Source organism: Pomacea canaliculata, linkage group LG9 (genome assembly GCF_003073045.1).
Source record: "Pomacea canaliculata isolate SZHN2017 linkage group LG9, ASM307304v1, whole genome shotgun sequence".
In the NCBI taxonomy this organism is placed as follows: Eukaryota; Metazoa; Mollusca; class Gastropoda; order Architaenioglossa; family Ampullariidae; genus Pomacea; species Pomacea canaliculata.
In genome coordinates, this window is record NC_037598.1 from 6811957 (window position 1) to 6833045 (window position 21089).

A 21089-nucleotide genomic window follows, 5' to 3' on the forward strand; every position below is an offset into this window, starting at 1 on the left:
TGTTTCCCAGAGAAACACACTGCATGAGGTTTTTATTTAAGATAAAGAATGTGTTCATATTTGCTGTTTTGTTCTATTCAAATATATAGTGTCGATTTATAAGTATATGGTGTAGATCTATATTGTTTAAAGCAAACCTTGTCAATAAAATCACAGTTAAAATAAAATTACTGTTATTGTCGAACTTGGTTCAGAATTGCATAACCATCTATAGATGATAAATTTATTGTTGCATTTAATACCATGATCGGGCAAAGTGAGAAACCACTAAATACTGAATGTGGATGCTTGTAAGAGTATGCAAATTTCTGTTTGTGTCTGTGTGCATGTGTACATGTATTTTCTGTCAACTGGAGATGTTGGGTGGAAGTTAGGCTAAAGATTGCAGTGGGGGCTTAGGTTTGAGGTTGTATGGTTGTGCAAGGGTTGATGATGGGCTAGAGGTAATGTTAAAGAGGAAACTGGGAACCATCTGTGTTTTCCATGTGTAAACATACGCACTGTTCCCAGTTTGTAGGTGAATACAGAACTGTAGGTCTGCATGCAAATAATGTGTAGTCAAATATGAATAATTTTTTTAAAATGTACAAACATCCATACATAGATGCTTTAATTTGTTCCTGGGCACATTGTGCACATTGTACATTAACTACAGTCACACTCAACTATGGAAGCAGGCACTTAATATGACAAACATAATATAAATATCAATACGTGTGTAGGTTCATACAGATGCATACATTCATGCACACATTCACACACACAAAGTAATTATGTTTAAAAAGCAAGGACTGCAGAGTATAATATAACTGTAGACCTCCCTTTCAAAAGTGCTCTTACAAAGCAAAGGGCTAAATACAAATGACTAAAACCATTCAAAGAAATGACTTGTAGTATCACAGGTAAAGGCAATAAATTTTGTAAATAAACCACAACATTAAAGTTAGTTTATATAGCATTTTGGCTTGAACAACAAGCTGGAGTATCAAATTTTGTTGACAGAAGCATTCATAAAACAGGGACGTGTTATATACTTCCAACAGTTGATCTTTTAAAAGGTTGCTTGACTGCATTAAGATAATATAAAACCTAAGCCAAAACAATAGGCCTATGTTATACATGATGCATTATTTTTAGTGTAAGAGAACAGATTCAAGTAACAAAGATTTAATTGGCCATAAATTTAAGCATCATCACCCATTCATGCTGGTAATGTATTTTTACATACCAGCAAACACTCATTTATCCATCATTTAATCAGTATCACATTTTACAATTTGGGTGAACAATCCAGTAAATGTTTTGCTTTAAAGCAGACAAGTGATTGATTAGCAAATGCATCCATATATGCACTTCAAAGAAGTGTTCCTAGTTTTAAAAAAATGCCACAATACAAAACAAGATGCAGAAAAATATTTCTTTGGCCTAGATACCACGGCTTCAGTAAAACAAATCTGTATTTTAAAAAATTAAATGAGAATAAATGTGTAAATTAATTATTAGCAAAATGGAGTTTTTAGAAATCAATGAACATCACTTCATTAGTCCAAAAATTCACTTTAGTTCATCGTACAATAAAGCAACCTGGAGCTTCCACTTTTTCTTTAATGACCTTGAAGTATGATCAGGTACTCAGATAACATTATATGTCAGCACATTGGTTTTTCCACGTCAGCTTTGTCTACAAACACTATTGTACATCACTGACAGATTTTGTTGAAAAGTCAACTTTGATTTTAGATAAAAGAGTTCTGATGACAGTGGAAGTGAAAACAACTGGAGCAATAAGAATGCCTTCATATCTGCTGAAATCCATGTGGTCATACTTTCTGCGACTGCATGGGCAAGGCATGGCCAGCTAAGGAGCTTGGACCTGGGATTAGGGGCTGGCCGTTGTTGTTGCTATGCTTCTGCATCAACTCTGCCATGCCAGGAAGTCGCGAGAAGTAGTTGCGGGCAATGGTGTGCTTCTGTTTAACTTTTTGCATGAACACCTCACCATATCCCTGTGGTGGGGGAAAAGTATATAAATCGAAATGTAAGATATATAAAAAATGGCCTCATAGTAATTATTATTATTGTTTTTTACATGGCACATTCTTAGCCTTCCCTGTCCTTATGGATCAAAGAATTAAACACTACTAGCGGGCATGCATGTATAAATGGTAATGCGAACTAAAAGAACATTTTCACTCCTTGATAATTATTAATTGATGGTGATAATGATGGTGAACAGAAAATGTGCAACTCTGAGAAAATGTGTCTCTAACAAAGCATGTCTTGTTACAAAGCATGCTAATTCCAATCACCTCGTCCAGTCTCACAAGTTTCCCGTGAGCTGTGGCCTCATCTTCAGTCAGAAGGATGCAATTCCATGGTGACCACTGGGTATGAGAGTCCCATCGTATCAATACCATGTCATGAAGATCACTCCAAGCACTGAGGATGCTCTGGCCATTCCAGATGTTCTCCACGAGATAACGGAGATCATTCTCCTGTACAGTAGGATTTAAACATGTTTCTTATTCTTTTGCAATATTTTTATACTATATTTACACTAGACTGGAGTCCCACAGTATGTTAGAATATATTCTTAACAATTAAAAGGCCATAGAATTTTAATGTGTATGTATATGTGCATGCATGATGCATGCATACAAATGTATGTGCATACATGTGCGTGTTTGATAAGAGAAGAGAGAAGGTAAAGTGATAGAGAGACATGCCCAGGTACATGGCCAGAAATGATCAGTAGCTAAATTGCTATTTCTAGCGATGCTGTAAAGGGAATATTTTAGTGCATTTACAATAACCTTGAAGATATCTAATTTTAGTGGAGATCATCTGCATGGCAAAAGGACTAAGACAAAAACAATTCAGCAGGTAAGTTGAAATACCTGCAGCAGGAAAGCAATATGGGAACCATCTTGATAGGCATCTTCAGATCTCCGCAGTGTTCTGAGCATTCTGCGGTACTGACTGGACTCCTGGCGAGTTCGAGCTTCATTGTCAATCTGTTGACAGGTGCGGCATTTTCCAACTGTTCGAGTGTTTCCTGTGAGGGAGAATTCTGTTGATGGCATGTACTTGTTACATGAAGGACAAAAATAGATGTTCTTGCGGAAGACAGTTGGGTCTTGAGGTACCTACAAGTTAAAACATCAGAAGAAGAGGAAAAAATGAGCATCAAATGAAACATTTTTAACTCAGGCTAGGAAAGTTCAAACTGATGAAAAAGATGAGATTTAGAGACTCATTTTCATGATTTTTAAAGTAGACAACTTTCAGACATTAATCCATAGACATTTTCAAAGGCAGCTATTTTATGAACATCCCATAACAATAGTTAATGCTTTTTTGTGGCTGCAAGCATACGGCTGTAAAAGACTTCTCCTGCTACTGGCATGATATACAAGGAAGTCAAAGCTTTCACCTTTAGCAAATTAGCAGCTTCAGGATTAAAGGTAGGTGTCTTGATGTATTGCATGAACAAGGTGGCAATCCGTTTGCGAAGGCCAGTCAGATTGCTCTCTTTGACTCCTCGCATCAGTAAGTCCGCCTCTCGATCAACCAGCTCAATGATCTCTTCTGTCAATTTGCAGTCATGTTCCTGTATCATCCACACACACACACACACACAAAAAGTAGAAGGATTTGTCCTTCACATATGAACTCAATCTATTTATGGTGTCATCGATAAAACCTACCTTTTTACTGTTGAGAAATAAAGAAGTGATGCAAATTAAGATATTCTGACTTTACCTGAAGTGATGAAGAAAAGTCTGCCATAAATGGGAAGCAGACTGGATCTAAACTTTCTTACTTTGTTTCAAATTTTAAAAAATCTCCAAAATGTTTTTTTTTTTAATTTAGACTTGTAGCACTCTAGTAGTGTCATTGTCATTGTAGTGTACTAAGTTATGTCTTTGTTTGTATAGGGTAGAGGTCGAACAGCTCCCAGGACTGTCCCTTTGTCACGTTGACTGTGTGTCACGACACTGCATATAAGTGGCTCGTTCACACTCTCTCGACCACACCCGCGGGTAAGACAATTGCGCGTTCTTTCTATCAAATAAAAGAATGGTTCGCCTGTACGAGTCTTCTTATCTCTCTCCTCACTTCGTTCTTCTTTTCCCCTCTTTAACGCCCTCCTCCTTTTCGTCACCTCCCTTTGACATCACCTTACGTCATTTATGAAGCTCCTTGAGCTGTCTACAGGCCAGCATAAGGTGCTGGCGCTTGCGGAGTTTAGAGTCACACAGACCACTCGACCATTTAGGAAACGTCCATCATTCACACCCTTTCATCCACACACGTGCTCAGTCCTAGCACTCTGAATAGGTCCCTGACACTGTACATAATAACCAGCCTTGAACTATCTACCAGTGGCTACTGGCTACTGGACCTATTGTTACACTAGACTTAAGTTATGAAGTCGCCTGACCCACTTGGGGAGGCCATGACCAGACGGTGTATGGTAGGGGTGACCACTGCCATCACAGGGGCTGAGAAAGGTCATGACGAGACAGTGGGAAAAAGGGAGGATGGTTTCTGGAACATTTAATGGGGATAGGATAAGTAGTGTAGTTTTACAGATGAGAGGGGCTTTTTTGTGCTTTGGAAGTGAGAGTGGAGAAACGGCAGGCCGGCCACTGAGTGAAACTCTGAATAAAATCTCCAGTTGTGCGGCAGTCTTGATCTTTGTTGTGTTTTTGTGCGACTAGCCCACCCCTACGTAGCCATCAGGGACTGACAACCAATCTTTGAAATGGTAGGAAAGGCATGGCTTTGGTTGAGGAGAGACAGAGGTCATGACCAAACCTTTACAGTGTGCTTGAGGGTAAGCAAGACATCCAGACGTTCATCCTGTGTGAGGTACTTCATGTTGATAGAGTTGTAGATGTCTCTCAGTTCCTTGGCCCGCATGGTGTAAGGTGTGTCCATCTCAGTGGGTTTGCCATCAAAGCCCCGCCATCTCTTAGGGGCAGCAGCCTGCATAAAAAGGAATCCTCACTTTATAAGAACTTGTATTAATCCTCACATGAAAGGCTCTTTATCACTGACATGAGCCTTTGATTTTTTAAAGAAAGAGAATGCCAATAGCTGGTTAAAACAGGACTTAAAAACTTCTAAAAAAATCAGACAAATAGATAGACAAAAGCATGTGAGTCACATTAACTAACTATAGTGTCTCACCCCTCAGGCACAGGCTTTTCCCTCTGGATGCACAAATTTTCATGATTGTCAGAAACTTGTAAATAAAATAAACACCTCTTGTACAACTATAGTTTTTATTTTTCCCTACAGAAGAATCTTGTTCCTAATCACCCCCAGTGGAGCATAGGTCCGTACAGATGAATCTTGGTAGAATTCTAATTTTCCTTTTGAGTGATTGCTATGCTCTTTCACGCTTATATAACTACAGCTATGGGGAGACTCCCATACTGACCTTGTTGAGAAAATCCTGTATGTACTGCTCTTTGTTGTCAATGTTTGTTTCTATTTTATGGCGGTCAATGGCAGCTAGTAGCTGTGTCTCCTGATCAAGCAACATACACAAGGCTGCCTTGCGCTCAGCCCCTGTCAGCGTGCTGTTGATTCGCTCAATCTCCTCCAACCGCCACTCTGTGAGATAAGGTTTTATTGTGTTCTCTCATTTAAAAAAATAGCTAATGAAATGTCACATTACGAAACAAGAAGCAGAGAAATCTTTTTTTGACCTAGCTTCAATGGCTTCAGTAAATATGTATTTTTTAAAAATGAAATAAGAATAAATGCACAAATTGTTAGCAAATACTAGCCATTTGGAAATATAGATAAGTTACTAAATGTTCACAAAAGATGTTGTGCACATCTGAAGGCTGATGGGCAAACATGAAAACTTTCTCTCTCTCTTTCTGTCATAGACAGGTGATATGGTACTTTCGTTTCCAAAAAATGTGAATGTTTGTGCCTGTGATTTGGCTAGACAACTCATGTCACATGTGCAATGTGCTATTGCACAAAAGTGTGATCATTTTTTTTTATTGCTGTCAGAAAGGTGTAGAACTCTCTAGAAAAGCATCTATAGTCTTAAATTTTCCATGGCCTGATCTGTTTGGTACTTCCTATATAGTACCTCCTTGTAAGCTATACTTAGCTGGAACACATGTGAAAGAGTGGATGTTGTACTTTACCAGAAAAGGGAAGTGAATTTAAGCCAGTGTTTATTGTGACAAAGAGATGATTTCCTGTAAAAGACTTTTTTAAAATGTTATAATTTATCTCCTGTGAATGAAGAGTACGTTACACTAAAAAGACAAATGATGTAGATGCAGCATTTTTGTGGGGTGATTGTGCATCTGAGACAGAATGTCAGGCAAAGCTTCATCAGACAACTCCCTGAGAGAAATGAATATCTGATCTATGAGTACTGACCCTGTGTTGAGACTAGGGCAACCCAAGAGGTAATGCCTACAGTCACTGCAGCAAGGCAACACAAAGCCAATTGTGTTCTGAATAACACATACCCAAGAGGTGATGGTGGCTCTAGGGCTCCCAGAGATGACTTCACCAAGTGAGTGCTATATCTTCCCACTGTCATGGTCAGTGAACTCAAATACAAAACAACATTTAATTTTTGTTCTTGCCTTAGACTGCGTTATCAAGATATTTTCTTTCAGTGCATAATATTGATGTGTGGTGAATGAATCCACTTAAAGATGGAAGCCTTGTATTAGTATTATATTTGGTGGAAACCATATGTACATGTTAAAGGAGAGTTAATTTTTTTAATTCTAAACTTAGACAGGGCCTCAAGAGGCAGACTAGTTGTTGAAAGAGAAAGAAAATGCAAATATCAGGCTCCATGTGTGAACAAGATAAGGCATGTGTATGTCTTGTGAAAAACACACTTTCACACAGACACATGATGACATCTATATATATATATAGATGAAATGAATACACTAAACTCAAGGGCATTATATGTACATTAATTGTCTAAAATGCTCAATGAAACATTGATTTACTAAGACAAAAAGACTTACTCTCAAGTGCATGATAAAGTAGGTCAAAATCTTCTCTGGTCTTTGGGTGCATTCTTCTTTCAAACTCTTGCTTGAGTCTATTTTCTTTCTCCTTCTGTTTGTTAATCTCTTGCTGTCGCTCCCACTCCTCCCTCCTTTTCTTGTCTGCTTTCAGTTTATTCACGTAACGTGTAGCCAGCCACCGGCGGTAATTCTTTTGAAGAATGATTATCTGTTGAGATAATACGACATGTTTAAATAAAATTAATTACTCCTTATTAGCTTTCTCTTAACAAAACTTTCATCAATGTTTTTCAAGACAGACCATTTTTATGTCTTTCTTTTGTTACATTTTAGTAAGACTTGGACTATAATGTGCAATCACATTTTAGTTTTCACCCTTTTTTTCCTAACATTACCCATTTTTCTAAAAGAAAGACTACTCTTACTTCTTTCCCACTTTTCTTGCTCCCCTTTTAATTGTAACATTCCACCTTTAACAGCTTGAACCCTAACTACTAAAGATAGACCTAAGAAAATTTGCAGGCTGGTTGTTTATACATAGTTCTTCAAAATTACATGAGGAAAATGTTAGGATAATTATGATGTTTCAGTTGTAGTTTTTTAATAATTTTGTTACATAATTATGTAAGACTGCATGGAAGAATTCATAAAAAATGAGTTACAAGAAAACTGTCATGCTACTGCCTAACTTTGTAGGCATTGCACGAAATAACAAATAGCAGCAAACAGATATGCAGTATATAGCATGGTTATGTTGCCAGAACATTGAAACCTTTAAAAATTAAAGACCTCATAGTACATTTTTCTAGAAACACTCATCAGAACTACAAAAACACACTTATCTTTAACCTTCCACAATGTAATGTAAACCATCTTGTTTGATACAGTCAAATCTCCCTACTATGCCACCTACCGGGACCGAGCAAAAGTGGCATAGTAGCGAGAGTGGCATAGTACCGAGGGTTCGTAAAAACGGCTTTATTTGCTCAAGTTACCCGTCAGTCCAAAGCTCTCAAGAATCGTCGGCTGGCGCTAGCTGTCTCCTGTCATTCTCCCCCTCACCTCTTCATCCTCCACCCCTCCCAACCACATCCAACCACCTGCATCCTGTCGCTAGTCGACACCCTCCCGCTCTCCCTCTGTCACGTGACTGTCACCCGGCCAGCGACCACCCCACCATCGCCAGCCTCCACCCTCCCTGTGTGCGTGCTAGGTTCCATCCACCTAACTGCGATGTCCCACACTACCATACAGTATAATAATCGAGCACTGTGCGGAATTTCACAACTTGTGTCTTAACAGTCACAAAAAAAGTGGCATAGTAGCGAGAGTCTGGGGTGGCATAGTAAATATTTTTTTACACTGAATTTATAGTCGGGACCGAGCAAAAGTGGCATAATACCGAGAGTGGCATAGTAGCGGGGTGGCATAGTAGGGAGATTTGACTGTACTTTAACAGTTTTCATCCTAAAAGCAGACACAAGAGAATGATTCACAATTAAAGCGAGCTTTTACTGGACCTTTTAAGTTAAAAAAGCCTGAACTTACTTTTTCGAGAATGTTGTTATGGTATTCTTCTGCGTAAGTGTACTCTCCTGGAGTCAGCAGCTTGTCAGTTATATTAGAAACGTAGACTCCAATACCTAGATAAATTCAAGTTATATTAATCTCTGTATGTGTGTGTGAGGGAGAGAGAGAGAGCATGTGTGTAAAAATGTGTGTAATGGATAACTGTCAAATACTAATATCTAGATAATATCTACATCAGACCTGGGCAAAGGCCGGCCCGCGGGCCGGATCCGGCCCGCCTCCTGTCTCTGACCGGCCCGCCGCTGGCCCACCCACCAGTATATATAGTATATATACAGTATTGGGTAAAACTGAGTTAACTATATTAGTCCGGCCCTCTAAACCATCCCAATTTCTCATGCGGCCCCTTGGGAAAATTAATTGCCCACCCCTGATCTACACAATACAAATAAAATGGCAGTCAAAGAAAAGACTATGGAGATTTCAAGGTTTTTTCAAAAGTGCTAAGTGCAATACCCAGCCTGCAAGAACTCTTGGGTCCCTCATGGGACCTCTTCGGGAAGAAAGTTGGGTCCCTCTCGGGTTTTGGAAGCGGGACCCTAAGGGGACCTCGTAGGGAATTCCCACGGGTTGCCATGTTTTCCCACGAAAGACCCACCCACCTTCCCACGAAAAAACCATTGGATACCCACCGATCGCCCATGAGAAGTCGTGTTTTCCCATCAAACTCCCAACTCCCACTCCCCTCTTGCTGCATTCCTCACCCTTTCTCACTTTTACTTACACTGGTACACAGGCTTGCACACCATGAAGAAAACATTCAACAGCTTTTCAAAATCTCGTTTCCTCACAACGCATAAATAGTAGGCAAGAGATATCATTAAACAATTTTATTATTTACACCAAAAAAACTATTTTAGCAGTTTACATTATTTAAAGCATTAAAATTGTTTTTGAACATAAGCATTCATCCAATTATTTACATAAAAATTGCAGTCAATAATTTTTTACCCCATGAAAGTTATTTTTGAAATAATTATTTATAACATAAAGTCAAACAATTTACATAAAAGATAGAAAAATATGACACCAAAAATCGATCCATGAGTGGTGGAATCCCTGTAGAAGAAAAGAAAAAGTTACAATGTATTTACATATTTTGATTTTGCTGTGAAAGTAGAACTAACCTCTCACATAGATGAAAGCTTAACTCTTTCTTTATGCACTCAACACAGGTGGCCGCTCACTTGTTATGCAGTATTCACATTGGGCTGATGCATTGTTGTAATTTTGTTTAGGCCTATACAGCTCGTGGTTTAAAAGAAAAACTTAATAAATAAGATAGTTTAGGCCTTTATGAACACAATTATCTCCCTTACATGACGAAGGACGTATGTTTGAACGAAAGTCTCGCCGATTTTCTACACTGGTGTCCAGACACTTCATCCCCAATGCTTCAACCTTAAAATGAAATTTTAACGATAAAAATTATGAAGCCAGCGAAAAATTTAATTGCAATTCAAATAATTATTTTCATATAAACATCACAATAAGTTTAACAATTAAAATACTTTAACTAATGTTGTAGATGTTCAAATGACGTTGAAGTTAATAGCATGATTTAAATATTATTAATGTATTTCAATATTTATTTTAATTGTAAAACTTATTGTGATGTTTATATGAAGATAATTATTTGAATTTCAATTAAATTTTTCGCCAGCTTCATAATTTTTATAGTTAAAATTTCATTTTAAGGATGAAGCATTGGGGATGAAGTGTCTGGGGATTAAGTGACTGGGAACCTTCTACACTACCTGTCCTTTTCGATGGTACACATTGTGAACATCATGCATCTGAAACGTTGAATAACAAAAGAAAGAACATCCCAGAGGATATTCCTGCTTCAGATGAAGGAGAATTTGGCCACGAATGGTGTAAAAATGGTTTTCATCTGCTCCCGAATTTTTTGTTTGAAATGTGTAAAAAAAAAACATTTTCCAAACTTCACATAATATACCTAATTTTGGTTGGATTATCATAAAAGTGAGTTCACAAGCAAGATTACGGTAAAATTGTTCAACTTCTACACATTTTGATCTGTCATAATCAATTTAAATTGCTGTTCTATCTTGTTTAGTTATTTTTTAATAATTTTTTGAAAAAGGGTAAATTCATGCATACAGGGGGGTTTGACCGCCTTTAGCCTTGTGTAAAGAAAGAGTTAAAGCTTTCATAAATCTACTAATTACTAGTGAGATTACAAGAACTTGAACAAGAGTCGAATAAAAAGATTTTGAAACGGTAATGTCTTGATGGCCATTTGTGTGTATAAGAAGTTTTGGATAATATCTGAAAGTAACCAATTAATCTTTAGTACAAAAAGTAAAGTAAATAGGGCTACTGAATAAATCCACGAAGAATAAAACAATGCTCACATTAATAATTTTAACTTGACAAACTCATTTTGTAATTCCACTCACCATTAGATGGCATCACCCTTCGAATCATTCCTCAATCCATGCCTCTTGGACTGCAGCTGTGCACAAATAGAAATTGTAAGGTAGACTTAAATGCTATTGTAGACAATAATAAATTTGTAAATGTAGAGAAAATAATACTTAGATTCACTATTTTTCAAAATTGTTCGGAAACTGTCCTTTTAAGTTCATATTGACGTACACCTCAAAGAAATCAAAACCAAACAAAAACTACACACCAATTAATATACTTCTCAGCTGAAGTGACTGGAAACTTTTTCCCCTTTGGTTCCACTGAGCCAACTCTGAAGAAAGCAGCCGTTTTAAAATTCTCCGTGCACGAGAGGTGCTGAACCTGTTACAAAAAATCTTTAGTTGTTTCCACCATGTAAAACACTACAATACAAATGCAAAATAAATTAATTCACTGGATTGGGTAAGTTTAAGATATAATGCTGAACCCTACTCCACTGATGAGGGATCAATGGTTGCATGATGAATATAGCTACAAACCAGACCCAGTCTCTTAAATAAACCCTAGTGGGACTTCAGAGAAAATAATGGCATTAAGTGACTCAAATCACCAAGTTAATTAAGAGTTTAATCAAAGCTGTTCTTTATGAAAGTAAAACAAATTTAGTGGTCATAGTTAATAGACACACAGACTGCTCATTTTGACACCATGAAAAGCAAGTGACAGAATTATTTTATAAATAAAATCTATGCATATAAAATACTACATTATTTTGTACTTCATAAAATGTGCATTATTTGTTAATACAAATATTACACTGACCACACATTCTTGTCAGGAGAGTTAACCTGTAAGCCGATGCTACGCCTGCCTGTTTGTTAAATGGTTTATCAAGACTGTAAAGCATAACATACATATTAACTGATATATTAGCTAAAGCTAAAGGTAACATTTAAAAAAGGTGTCTAGTACTAACACATTATACTTAAATGACATACCACTTTTGTTCTAATTCCTTTCTTCATCAGCTTCTCTTTCCCCATATTTTGTAGAAGCAGGGTGACCTGATTCAGTTTGTGAACTACATTCTGTAGTGCTTCGCTCTGCTCGTCAACTTTGCTGAGAACTCTGTTCAATAATGTATCTGAAATCAAAATATTTTTAGTCTTTAAAGTAATGACAAAACTAAACTATAGATGTAAGTCTATTGACAATTTTTTTAATTAACAAAAAATGTTTAGATGGATATAATAAGGATGTGCATGTACACCATTAGAAACACAAAACCTGTGCTTGTATAGTGATCCTCATGAAATCATAGAGGGAGACAAAATAAACTTACTGGTAAAATTCACTGAGCCAGACCTACAGTCAGTGTGATCTGCAATTAAAGATTGTTGTAATTAGTTCTTTTTGTAAATCATGTAAAATAAAATGAAAAAATGGCATGCAGCATTTTAAGAGAATAGAAAATATATGTGATCAGATATGTGTTAGAAAAATGACAGACTTTGACAAAGTTCATTGCATAGCTTTGGATTTCATACATTTTGTTTTAATTTCAAAGTGTATAAGTACAAAAATAAAATTCTTTCTTTTGCTTTGCATTAATTTTCCTAAATTTTAGTTGTTCAGAAAGCAATGTGATTGTCTCGTTGCTTTCCCCTAGAATGCACCAAGACGGAGACAAACGTTTGGTAATCGCAGCACCGCTGTTATTGAGAAAGCAGACGACGAATTTCAAGCATGACTCAATGAGTTCATGTCATAGATTTCAACTTCGAAGTTAATCATCAATAATACGAGAGATTGTGTGTGTGTGCTTTACCTCTTGACTAGTTGATTTGAACCCATCATGCACTGTCATCTTGCTTCCGCCAATCGTATTCGCGCTCAACATTTCATTTCTGTAATTAGTAAATACGTGTAATTAGTAGGCAAGAGATACGATTAAGCAATTTGATTATTTACAACAAGAAGGATATGGTTAAACCATTTAAATTATCTACAGCACATATAGAAGACAGCGTCATGTAAAAGCGAGTTGCTAGCGATGTATATGTGTGATAACTGCCGGGTACAACACGTGAAACATTTCACAAAAAGCACTACAATACTTATATATGATCATAAATTATTCATGACTATCCACTGTTATAAAGTATAGTTGTTTTAATGGCATCTTTCACTTAACTTTATTAAGACTTACTTCAGAAATCGGCGGTGTTTCACTTGAAGATGGACGTACAGTTCAAAATGTCCGCGCGCAAAGAACCGGCCGGTGTGACCGGGTACGTTGTACCTTTGACCCCGTAGCTACACGCGGCGAAGGGGAAGAGAGGGGGTTAGGGTTAGCGGCTGGAGGGATGCGACACGATCACGTGGCTACCAAATCGAGCGCGGCTGAAGAAAAAAAGCGCGATGGACGCGTCAGTTTAGGATCGAATTACACGCTTCCCATCCCAAATTCTCACTTCCCTATCGGGGCCGTTCAAACACCCAACGCCCTTGCAGGCTGGGATAGGCACTTAAAACACATTATTTTGTATTTTCTGCATGCCCATAGATATGTGAGGGGACCAGCTGAAAAAAACCACACGCTTACTGGACAATAGCCATGATTCAATTCAATTGGCCAATTGTCAATTTGGCTAATCAAGTTAATGCTTATCACAATGAGATTGGCATCATTAAATCTCTCTCTCATACACACACACACACAAATGAAAGAAATCAACATGTGCAGGTCAATACCAATAAATAATTGAGAAAACTTAGGAATCATCAAAGGTCCACAAAGATATCTTTTTAAATCTAAAGACTACAAAAATTGTGTTTGAATTGACTAAGGACTGTGTTTAAATCAACTCTTGAAGGTGATCAAATTTCCAAGTGGTAGAACCAACCAGTGATTGAAAGGTATGCATATATTTGGAAGGACACATGTCTGGATGGTCCCCAATCTGAATACATGAGGCCAAGCATCTCATCAACACTTCCACCCAATTTACCCCCACATTTAGGCATACGCACCTGTCATCTGGGTAGACGTGTCATTGAAGGTCTGTTGTACTCTACTCCGCACCTCCACAGTCTGAGTGTCTCGACAATACCTTTCAATTCCTGATGATGCTCTGGGTAATGGAACAGTCTGAGCGGCAGCATTGTGAAACTCGATACCATTTATTTTATGTCTGTAACCTCCCAGGAATGGTTTTTTTATTGTGGTCCTTTCAATTTCAACCACAACATCCTTAGGCTCTCCTTCATCTGCATGGAAATCAGTAACATTTAATGTTTTTCTTAAAACTTTCGAAATATTTCTCATGTCATTTGAAAATGAGAAGTTACTGTATTACTTATGTAAATCTCTTGAAAATATTTCTGGAATCAATAACTGAATATTTTAACTGCAAATATTTAGATCTTATGCAAAATATAGCAATGATGTACATTAAAAGATGAACTAACACACATACAAATTAGTAAATTACACATGACATACATCATGCAAATAATTTGCACTGAATAATTTATTCTATAAAATTATCAATTAAGTTCTTTTTAAAATACTACGAAACATTTTTTACCTTATCAAAGACTTCTAAGTCATCTTCCCATGTTTAACTAGAGGAATAAGTTTGATAAAAGTCCCACCAGACTTAAGAAATGAAAGAGAAAGGTAAATATAGTGGGTAATTGTTCACTCGTTTGTACATAAATAGGGAACACACATGAGTGCAAAAAGTTCTCACCAGCTTGTAGAAAAAGAACAATGGCACAAGGACAAAACAGTAATTTCACCCTCGTCAACACATCAACAGTGATTGCATGACTTAGCTTCTCACTCCTCTATTCAAACCATGATGACATGATTAAAACACATTAGTTTCTCACCAGTCTGTACACGAACGGTAATGACATCTGGCATTTGGTATTCTTGGTGGAGCCGATATGAGCGGATGGGGTTGTTCACTGGGTCTGAGGACTGAATCTCTATCTGCACTGTTCCATTAGGCCCAACACCTAGGTCAGCCAGCGTAGCTGTGTCCTCTATAGCTCTTCCTGCATCCCATCACAATTGTTTATATTGATTAAAATAATATTTTTGGAGGCCTTCAAATAAAGCTTTTGTTTGCTGTTCCAAGATCTTCATGGATATAAGAGCATTGAAATTTCCATATGGGGATTTGCATGCGTGAGAGAGAGAAAGGGCATATTTCATGTAACATTTAATTTTATTGCTTTCTGGCAGATGATTGATGGATCACAATTGATGAATTATGGTGATGGATAGATTTTTCTGCCCACTTAGGCAAATTCGGTGTACTTTAAGAAAGACTGAGTCACAGTCTAAACTGACTAAAGTCAAGCACAAAGACAAAAATAACAAAGACATAAAGTAATATTTAACAGTTAACTTTTCTAACATTGTGACCTATGCCATTTTCTATTTTCTCATTTTAGAACCCTGTACTTTACTGCGTGTTCAGCAGATTATTAGATTTTAGATTTCAGTGATATATCTTTCTCTAAGTGTGTATCTGTGCGGCTGTCATGTTCAATTCCTCGGTGCCAGGTTATAGTCTGTTCTTAACTGTGTTGCCCTAGAATCTTTCTTATGACTGTGAGAGATGCGAAATGTTCCCTGCGATGTTGTGTCTTATTTGTTCAATTTCTATGCAACACATTAAGCCTACTTTGAGGGGAACTGTGTTATAGAGTCTACTAATCTATACTGATATTGTTAGACCATTCATTACTTATATCAAAGTGCATTGAGCTTGCTGCCAACTGCCATGCTATTACTATTATTATTCCATTATGTAGAAATGTTGTGGATAAACTATCAAACTGTTCTGTCAATGGACAGGGTGATAGCTGTCTATATTGCCCATCTTACCATCAAATATCATCATGATAACATCAACAGACATCTTGAGCTCTGAGGCAAAATGTCTTTTCAACTCGAGCAGTGTCTTGCCAAGCGTGCACGCCATGGTCACCACTTGACCACTTGGCATCAGAACAATTTTGACTGTAAACAACACAAACAACGAAGCCCATTGCATTCCTTTTTTTGCGAGTTCTGACAGCTTATTTTCATGCTTGCAACATTTAAACATGTTTCTTTAATATGAGTATTTAAAATACATTCTTAAGGCACTTGGAGAAAAACAACTTGAACTACAACTTCATAAGTGTGATGAATAATTTAATGTTGAAAGATTTTTACTTTAATATGAATTAAACTTTTTGAAACTGGTATCTTACAAATCGTTGTAGGCTAGAAATAGAAAAAGACAACTTAATTGTTACCTGTAGCGGTGGAGTCCAGATCTATACTCAAATGTTCTTGTGCGCTTTCTTGTTTGATTTCAGGATGTGACATCTGCGACTCTGGCATTATTTTGTCTGGAGTGACTGCCTCTTCCCTAGTATGTTTGTTGTCTTCTGGCTTCACTTCTTCTGGAGCTCTATCTGTGTCCTGTTCAGCACTTTTCCCTTGTAGAGCAGGGTTTTCCTCACTAAAAACCTGCACTATCTCTTCCTTTTTTTCTGTGGCATCTTCTTTTCCCAGATCAGTGATCCTGTCCTCTGCTGTTTGTTGCCCACCTTCTCCTGGGTCAGTGGGAACTTCTCTGGGAGCATCTGTTTGTTGCCCACCTTCTCCTGGGTCAGTGGGAACTTCTGTGGGAGCATCTGTTTGTTCTTTTGGGGTTTCTTCTGCAAGATTTTCAAAAGACTGCTCTACAGCTGTGGCCTCCTCACCTTCTTCAGTCTGTGGCTGCTCCTTAAGCTGAGATGCTTCGTCATCTGCCATTATCTGTGAAACCAAGAAAACTTCTAGGACACATGGACACCGACATTTCACAGATAGTTGGCCTGGATATTTTAAAACGAATTCATGTAGCTGCACTGTTTATCATTTAAGAAAAAAAGGCGGACATTCTAATTAAGTTAGCTTGATAAATCAGTTAGTTAATCGTAAACAACATATGTAACACTTTTAAAAACATATGTTCCTTCATCACTCCTCGATACCGTTACCTTAGTTCTTACAGAATTGGCATGAACTGCTAAAATACACCAGCATATCTATAGACATAATAAATTTGCTGAACATATACTGCTGTTTCCATTTCTAAATGTTTTGGCAGATATATTAATTTAGCATGACTTAATTACAAATCTAGATATACATCCTGGAACATAAAGTGTGAAATTTCCTTGAAAATATAAGAGGTGGCACAAATTAAACTGCATTCTGCTAATTAACTACGAATATATATCTATATAGACAGAATAAGTGTATGTCATTCTCAATTACAAATTAAATTTTTTAAACGAGTGCCACTAAAGATCGAGTATCATTCCTAAAAGGATTTTAAATTCATTTTTATTTTAATTTGTGAACTCTCACATCCACAAATAAAACGTTTTCTTCAGCTAAAATTGAGCAAATTTATGCTTTTAATCCTCGAGACTGCTTAAATTAATGGTCTGGCACAGTTTACGATATTTGAGTAATATATATTAGTTTTACTATCTTAGACGGCCAACAAACTAAAAAAAGAAAATTAATAGTCTATTAATTAAATATGCGTATATACACTTATGTAATAAGTTCATTCAATATGCGGTGACAGTCTTTAAAAAATGGGAGTAAAAGTCACATTTCTGGATCTTTTTAAATCCAGCGGCTCGATCACTATCGTGATATAATATTTAATATAAATCTAGAATTACAAAATGAAATCTACAGACAGCAAAACAAACTTTAATACTGAAATAAGCAATAAAATAATGTTGGTCTGCTTTGTGTATTAAAAGAACTTACACAGAGATTTTCGTTCCCACCTCTTTTACGAGGTCTTTCTTCTCAGATGGCCGCCATTTCGAGACTGTTGTGGTGATGTATTGGTTGCTATGTAAGTACGACATCGCGTCTATAAGCTCGACTTTCATTGGTCAAATAAACCATCGTGTCCAATGGAATTGATGTTTACAAACCCGAAACACGCACCTGAAGGCGTCGTTACCCCCTTGCAACAAATCGGCGGCAACAGCGCTGGTAGTTGTGTTCCAAAGTTGTGACTTGCTTGTCAACAAAACAGAAAAAGATAATAATGACATTAAATAGCAGTTGGAACTGGTCATAGAAGACGAAATCAATCTGCAACCGAAGGTGCGAGTTTCTAATCATAAATGTATAATGCTTTAATTGTAAAAGGGAATATATACTCAGTTTACAGCTTTGTAGACTAGTTGGTAGATAACATGGGCGAGTCACTCAGATTAAACGTCAGGCCAACCCTGAAAAGATCATATCGTTGCAATGAGTGAATGTAAGCACATATGATGAGCTTTACAACTATAATTTTAAACTCCAGTCACGCACTATTCGTCAATTACTTTAGGCAAACGTATATCTATATCAACATACATGCAAAATCATAGATCAACACGTACAGTGACGTACGTAGTGCTACATTGCTGGCAGTTTTTCCAGTCGTCGTTTTGGAAGACGTGCCATTTTATTCTGACAATTTCTGACTGCATAAATAAAGGGCAGTTATGATATGTGGTTTAAATTAATGTTTTATAGATTAGATTAATAATGTCTTCCAGACCCAAAATGGCAACAGCCAATGGACTTATAAAATGGTGTGCGCCCAAACTCGCCAGTCAACAGCATTCTGGCATCAACAAGCAGAAATGGCACACTTGAAGCAGATAGTCTATCTCGACATAAGAGCAAAACCGCTGGGATGGGTCCAGATGGGTTTCCTGTGTTGCCTCCAATACAGAAGCCTTTGAGACAAAAAGAAGACCCATACTCCAAGAGCAAATTAATGACATTCCGCTTGGCTGATCAAAATAAAGCTCTTCTCATGCAGATTTTGTAAGTTGTTTTCAGTTATGACATACTGTCCGTGACAAATCATCAGTGTTAGACATTATCGTTATAGAAGTCAGTGTTATAGAAGTAATATAAAAAGCTGCACTTCTCTCTCAGGCAGTAAATAGCAACTAGAATTAATAAAATTATGTAAAAAGCTATATGAACTAGAAAAGATTCAAGTGTTAAAGACCATGAATCATCATTACATCATGTTTATAATATATAAGCATATATATATAAATCTGTTTTCATGAATGAAAAATGACATCTTTTTGAAACTATTTCGCAGACTCTATTTGCTGTTAACAAATTGTGTTAAAATACCAACTTCATCTTTTTAAAAATAACTATCCAATTTTGCCAAGATGTACCTTTAATTGCCCATAAATCTTCATTATAGAATATTACTTTTCTAAGAGCCTCATAACTGAAGAGATACTTCATTGTTTAGACATGACAGTGCCATCAAAGCAGCAGATGAGGCTCACTTTTTTAATGAGACAAAAACAGAAGAAAGTCCTGGTCACCAGAATATCCTGTTGAGGTATGTGACAATATCATATATCTGACCACTGATTAAGGTATTCTTGGAGTATGTCTATGTTGAAATCTATACGCAAGTTTCTTGTTATTACCTTATCATACACTCAATAGTTGATGTAATTAATATTCTTGTGCAAGATTTCATGTACAGTTTAAAAATATTTTGAATCCTGTATGTATTTGAAGCTTCGACAAAAGCTAACAGAGGATCAAGAAAAGTGGTATGATTGCCTTGTATTTCAAAATATTTGCTTTTTTAAACTTCTCAAGCACATTTTGTCAACATTCATGGTCAATCATGTATATGTTTTCTACATTGTACACAAATTATTCTTTCATCACTCATTTTGCACCTAAAAATCACATTAGTTTAAGAAGAAAAAACACTTTTATTATGCACGCTGTTTTCTTCACTGACCTTTTCTATACACAGTTATTAAGGATTTTCTTATTATATTATTTATCGTTTTATTTTTAGTGAAAATTTCTCATATATGTTTTCACCATAGATGATGAGCAAAGATCGAAGGATAAGGGTAAGATTGGTTTGTTCTATTATTCAATAAACTGCTTATACATCTGTTGGAAACTCATTCTGTTTCCATTTTTTCTCCTTTCCAGACCACTGTTCCTTTGTCTTGATCTGTATCTTTTAACTTCTCTCAGCATATTCCTCTGCTTTTTCTCTACCATTTTTATATGTTGATATGACTGAAGTATAATGTGCATTAATGTATATAATAAATACACAATATTCACCATTAGTTTTGGATGTTATGTGCCTGTAAATAGACTGGACTTCTATGACACTCAGTGAAATGCAGTATGGTTATTTTTCCTTGAGAAACAAAAGATAAATATTGACTACAGACATGCTATGGTCTCAGTTATTACAATACATAATCACATTCTTTTTCTCATTATGATTTTGTACCCTGTTGCATATAGTCATCTTTTTGTTTGTTTGGTTTTTGTTTTTTAATTGCATCTGTCTCACCATATGTAAATTGCTTCATTTCATATTTATGGTTGCAGATAAACTACCAGTTCCTCAAGAAGTCTGTGGAGAGTGGCCCCATCACACCTATGCAGCATCAGTGGGCAGACCACATCAAGAACCTGATCCCTGAACATCTTTCGCAACTCGCCAGCTCTAAAGGATGTAATGAATACAGTTATTTGAAGAAGTCCGCAGAAACTTCAAGGAAAGCATGAAAAAAATCTATGGGTGTAACATTTTTCTTGACAGACTGTCTCCCTTTATGAAGATTAACATACCTTTTTGATGGCAATGCATGCACATAAAGAGTGCGCCTTAGATTCAAAATTTATGGATTTGCCTTTCCTGTTGGTATAACACATAGAATGTCATGTCTTCAGAGGTGAAGACGGTGGAAGAATCACCACTATGATAAAATCAAGATGAAGGGAGCTGGCCAGGAATTGTGTGCATGAATAATCTTGATTGATTAGACTGATTGAGGTCTGATGCAATTCTTCAAGCATTGATTTTGATGGCTGACTTTGGCATTTTTGCTGGATTAAACTTTAAAGAGGCTATGTACAATGGACTCTTGTAACATTATTCTGAAATGAAGAAATGATTTTTTTCTTTAAAAATTTGT

The 21089-nt window shown here is 36.6% G+C and overlaps 1 protein-coding gene and 1 long non-coding RNA gene across 2 annotated transcripts; one reads left to right on the forward strand and one right to left on the reverse strand.

Annotated features, from left to right (window-relative positions):
- Window positions 1-593: 593 nt before the first annotated feature.
- LOC112572251 (IQ and ubiquitin-like domain-containing protein) lies at window positions 594-17947 on the reverse strand. The gene is made up of 13 exons (XM_025251828.1): window positions 17857-17947; window positions 16335-16842; window positions 15919-16053; window positions 14913-15080; window positions 14049-14285; window positions 8580-8674; window positions 7029-7239; window positions 5450-5625; window positions 4822-4992; window positions 3434-3610; window positions 2898-3146; window positions 2310-2495; window positions 594-2006 (listed from the first exon to the last, which is right to left on the reverse strand). The coding sequence occupies exons 2-13, from the start codon at window positions 16837-16839 to the stop codon at window positions 1821-1823; spliced, it is 2496 nt and encodes an 831-aa protein (XP_025107613.1). The 5' UTR covers window positions 16840-16842; window positions 17857-17947; the 3' UTR covers window positions 594-1820.
- Window positions 17948-18684: 737 nt separating this feature from the next.
- LOC112572475 lies at window positions 18685-20601 on the forward strand. The gene is made up of 4 exons (XR_003101003.1): window positions 18685-18921; window positions 19373-19465; window positions 19974-20000; window positions 20500-20601. It is a non-coding gene; the product is annotated as an uncharacterized LOC112572475 (long non-coding RNA).
- The last annotated feature ends 488 nt before the right edge of the window (window positions 20602-21089 follow it).

Coding starts and splice junctions, on each gene's coding strand:
- LOC112572251 (XM_025251828.1), bottom strand. CDS start 16,839: ATGGCAGATGACGAAGCATCTCAGCTTAAGGAGCAGCCACAGACTGAA. Junction 16,054..16,334: donor TCTGGACTCCACCGCTACAG/GTAACAATTAAG, acceptor TGTTGTTTACAG/TCAAAATTGTTCTGATGCCA. Junction 3,147..3,433: donor AAGCTGCTAATTTGCTAAAG/GTGAAAGCTTTG, acceptor TTTAACTTGTAG/GTACCTCAAGACCCAACTGT.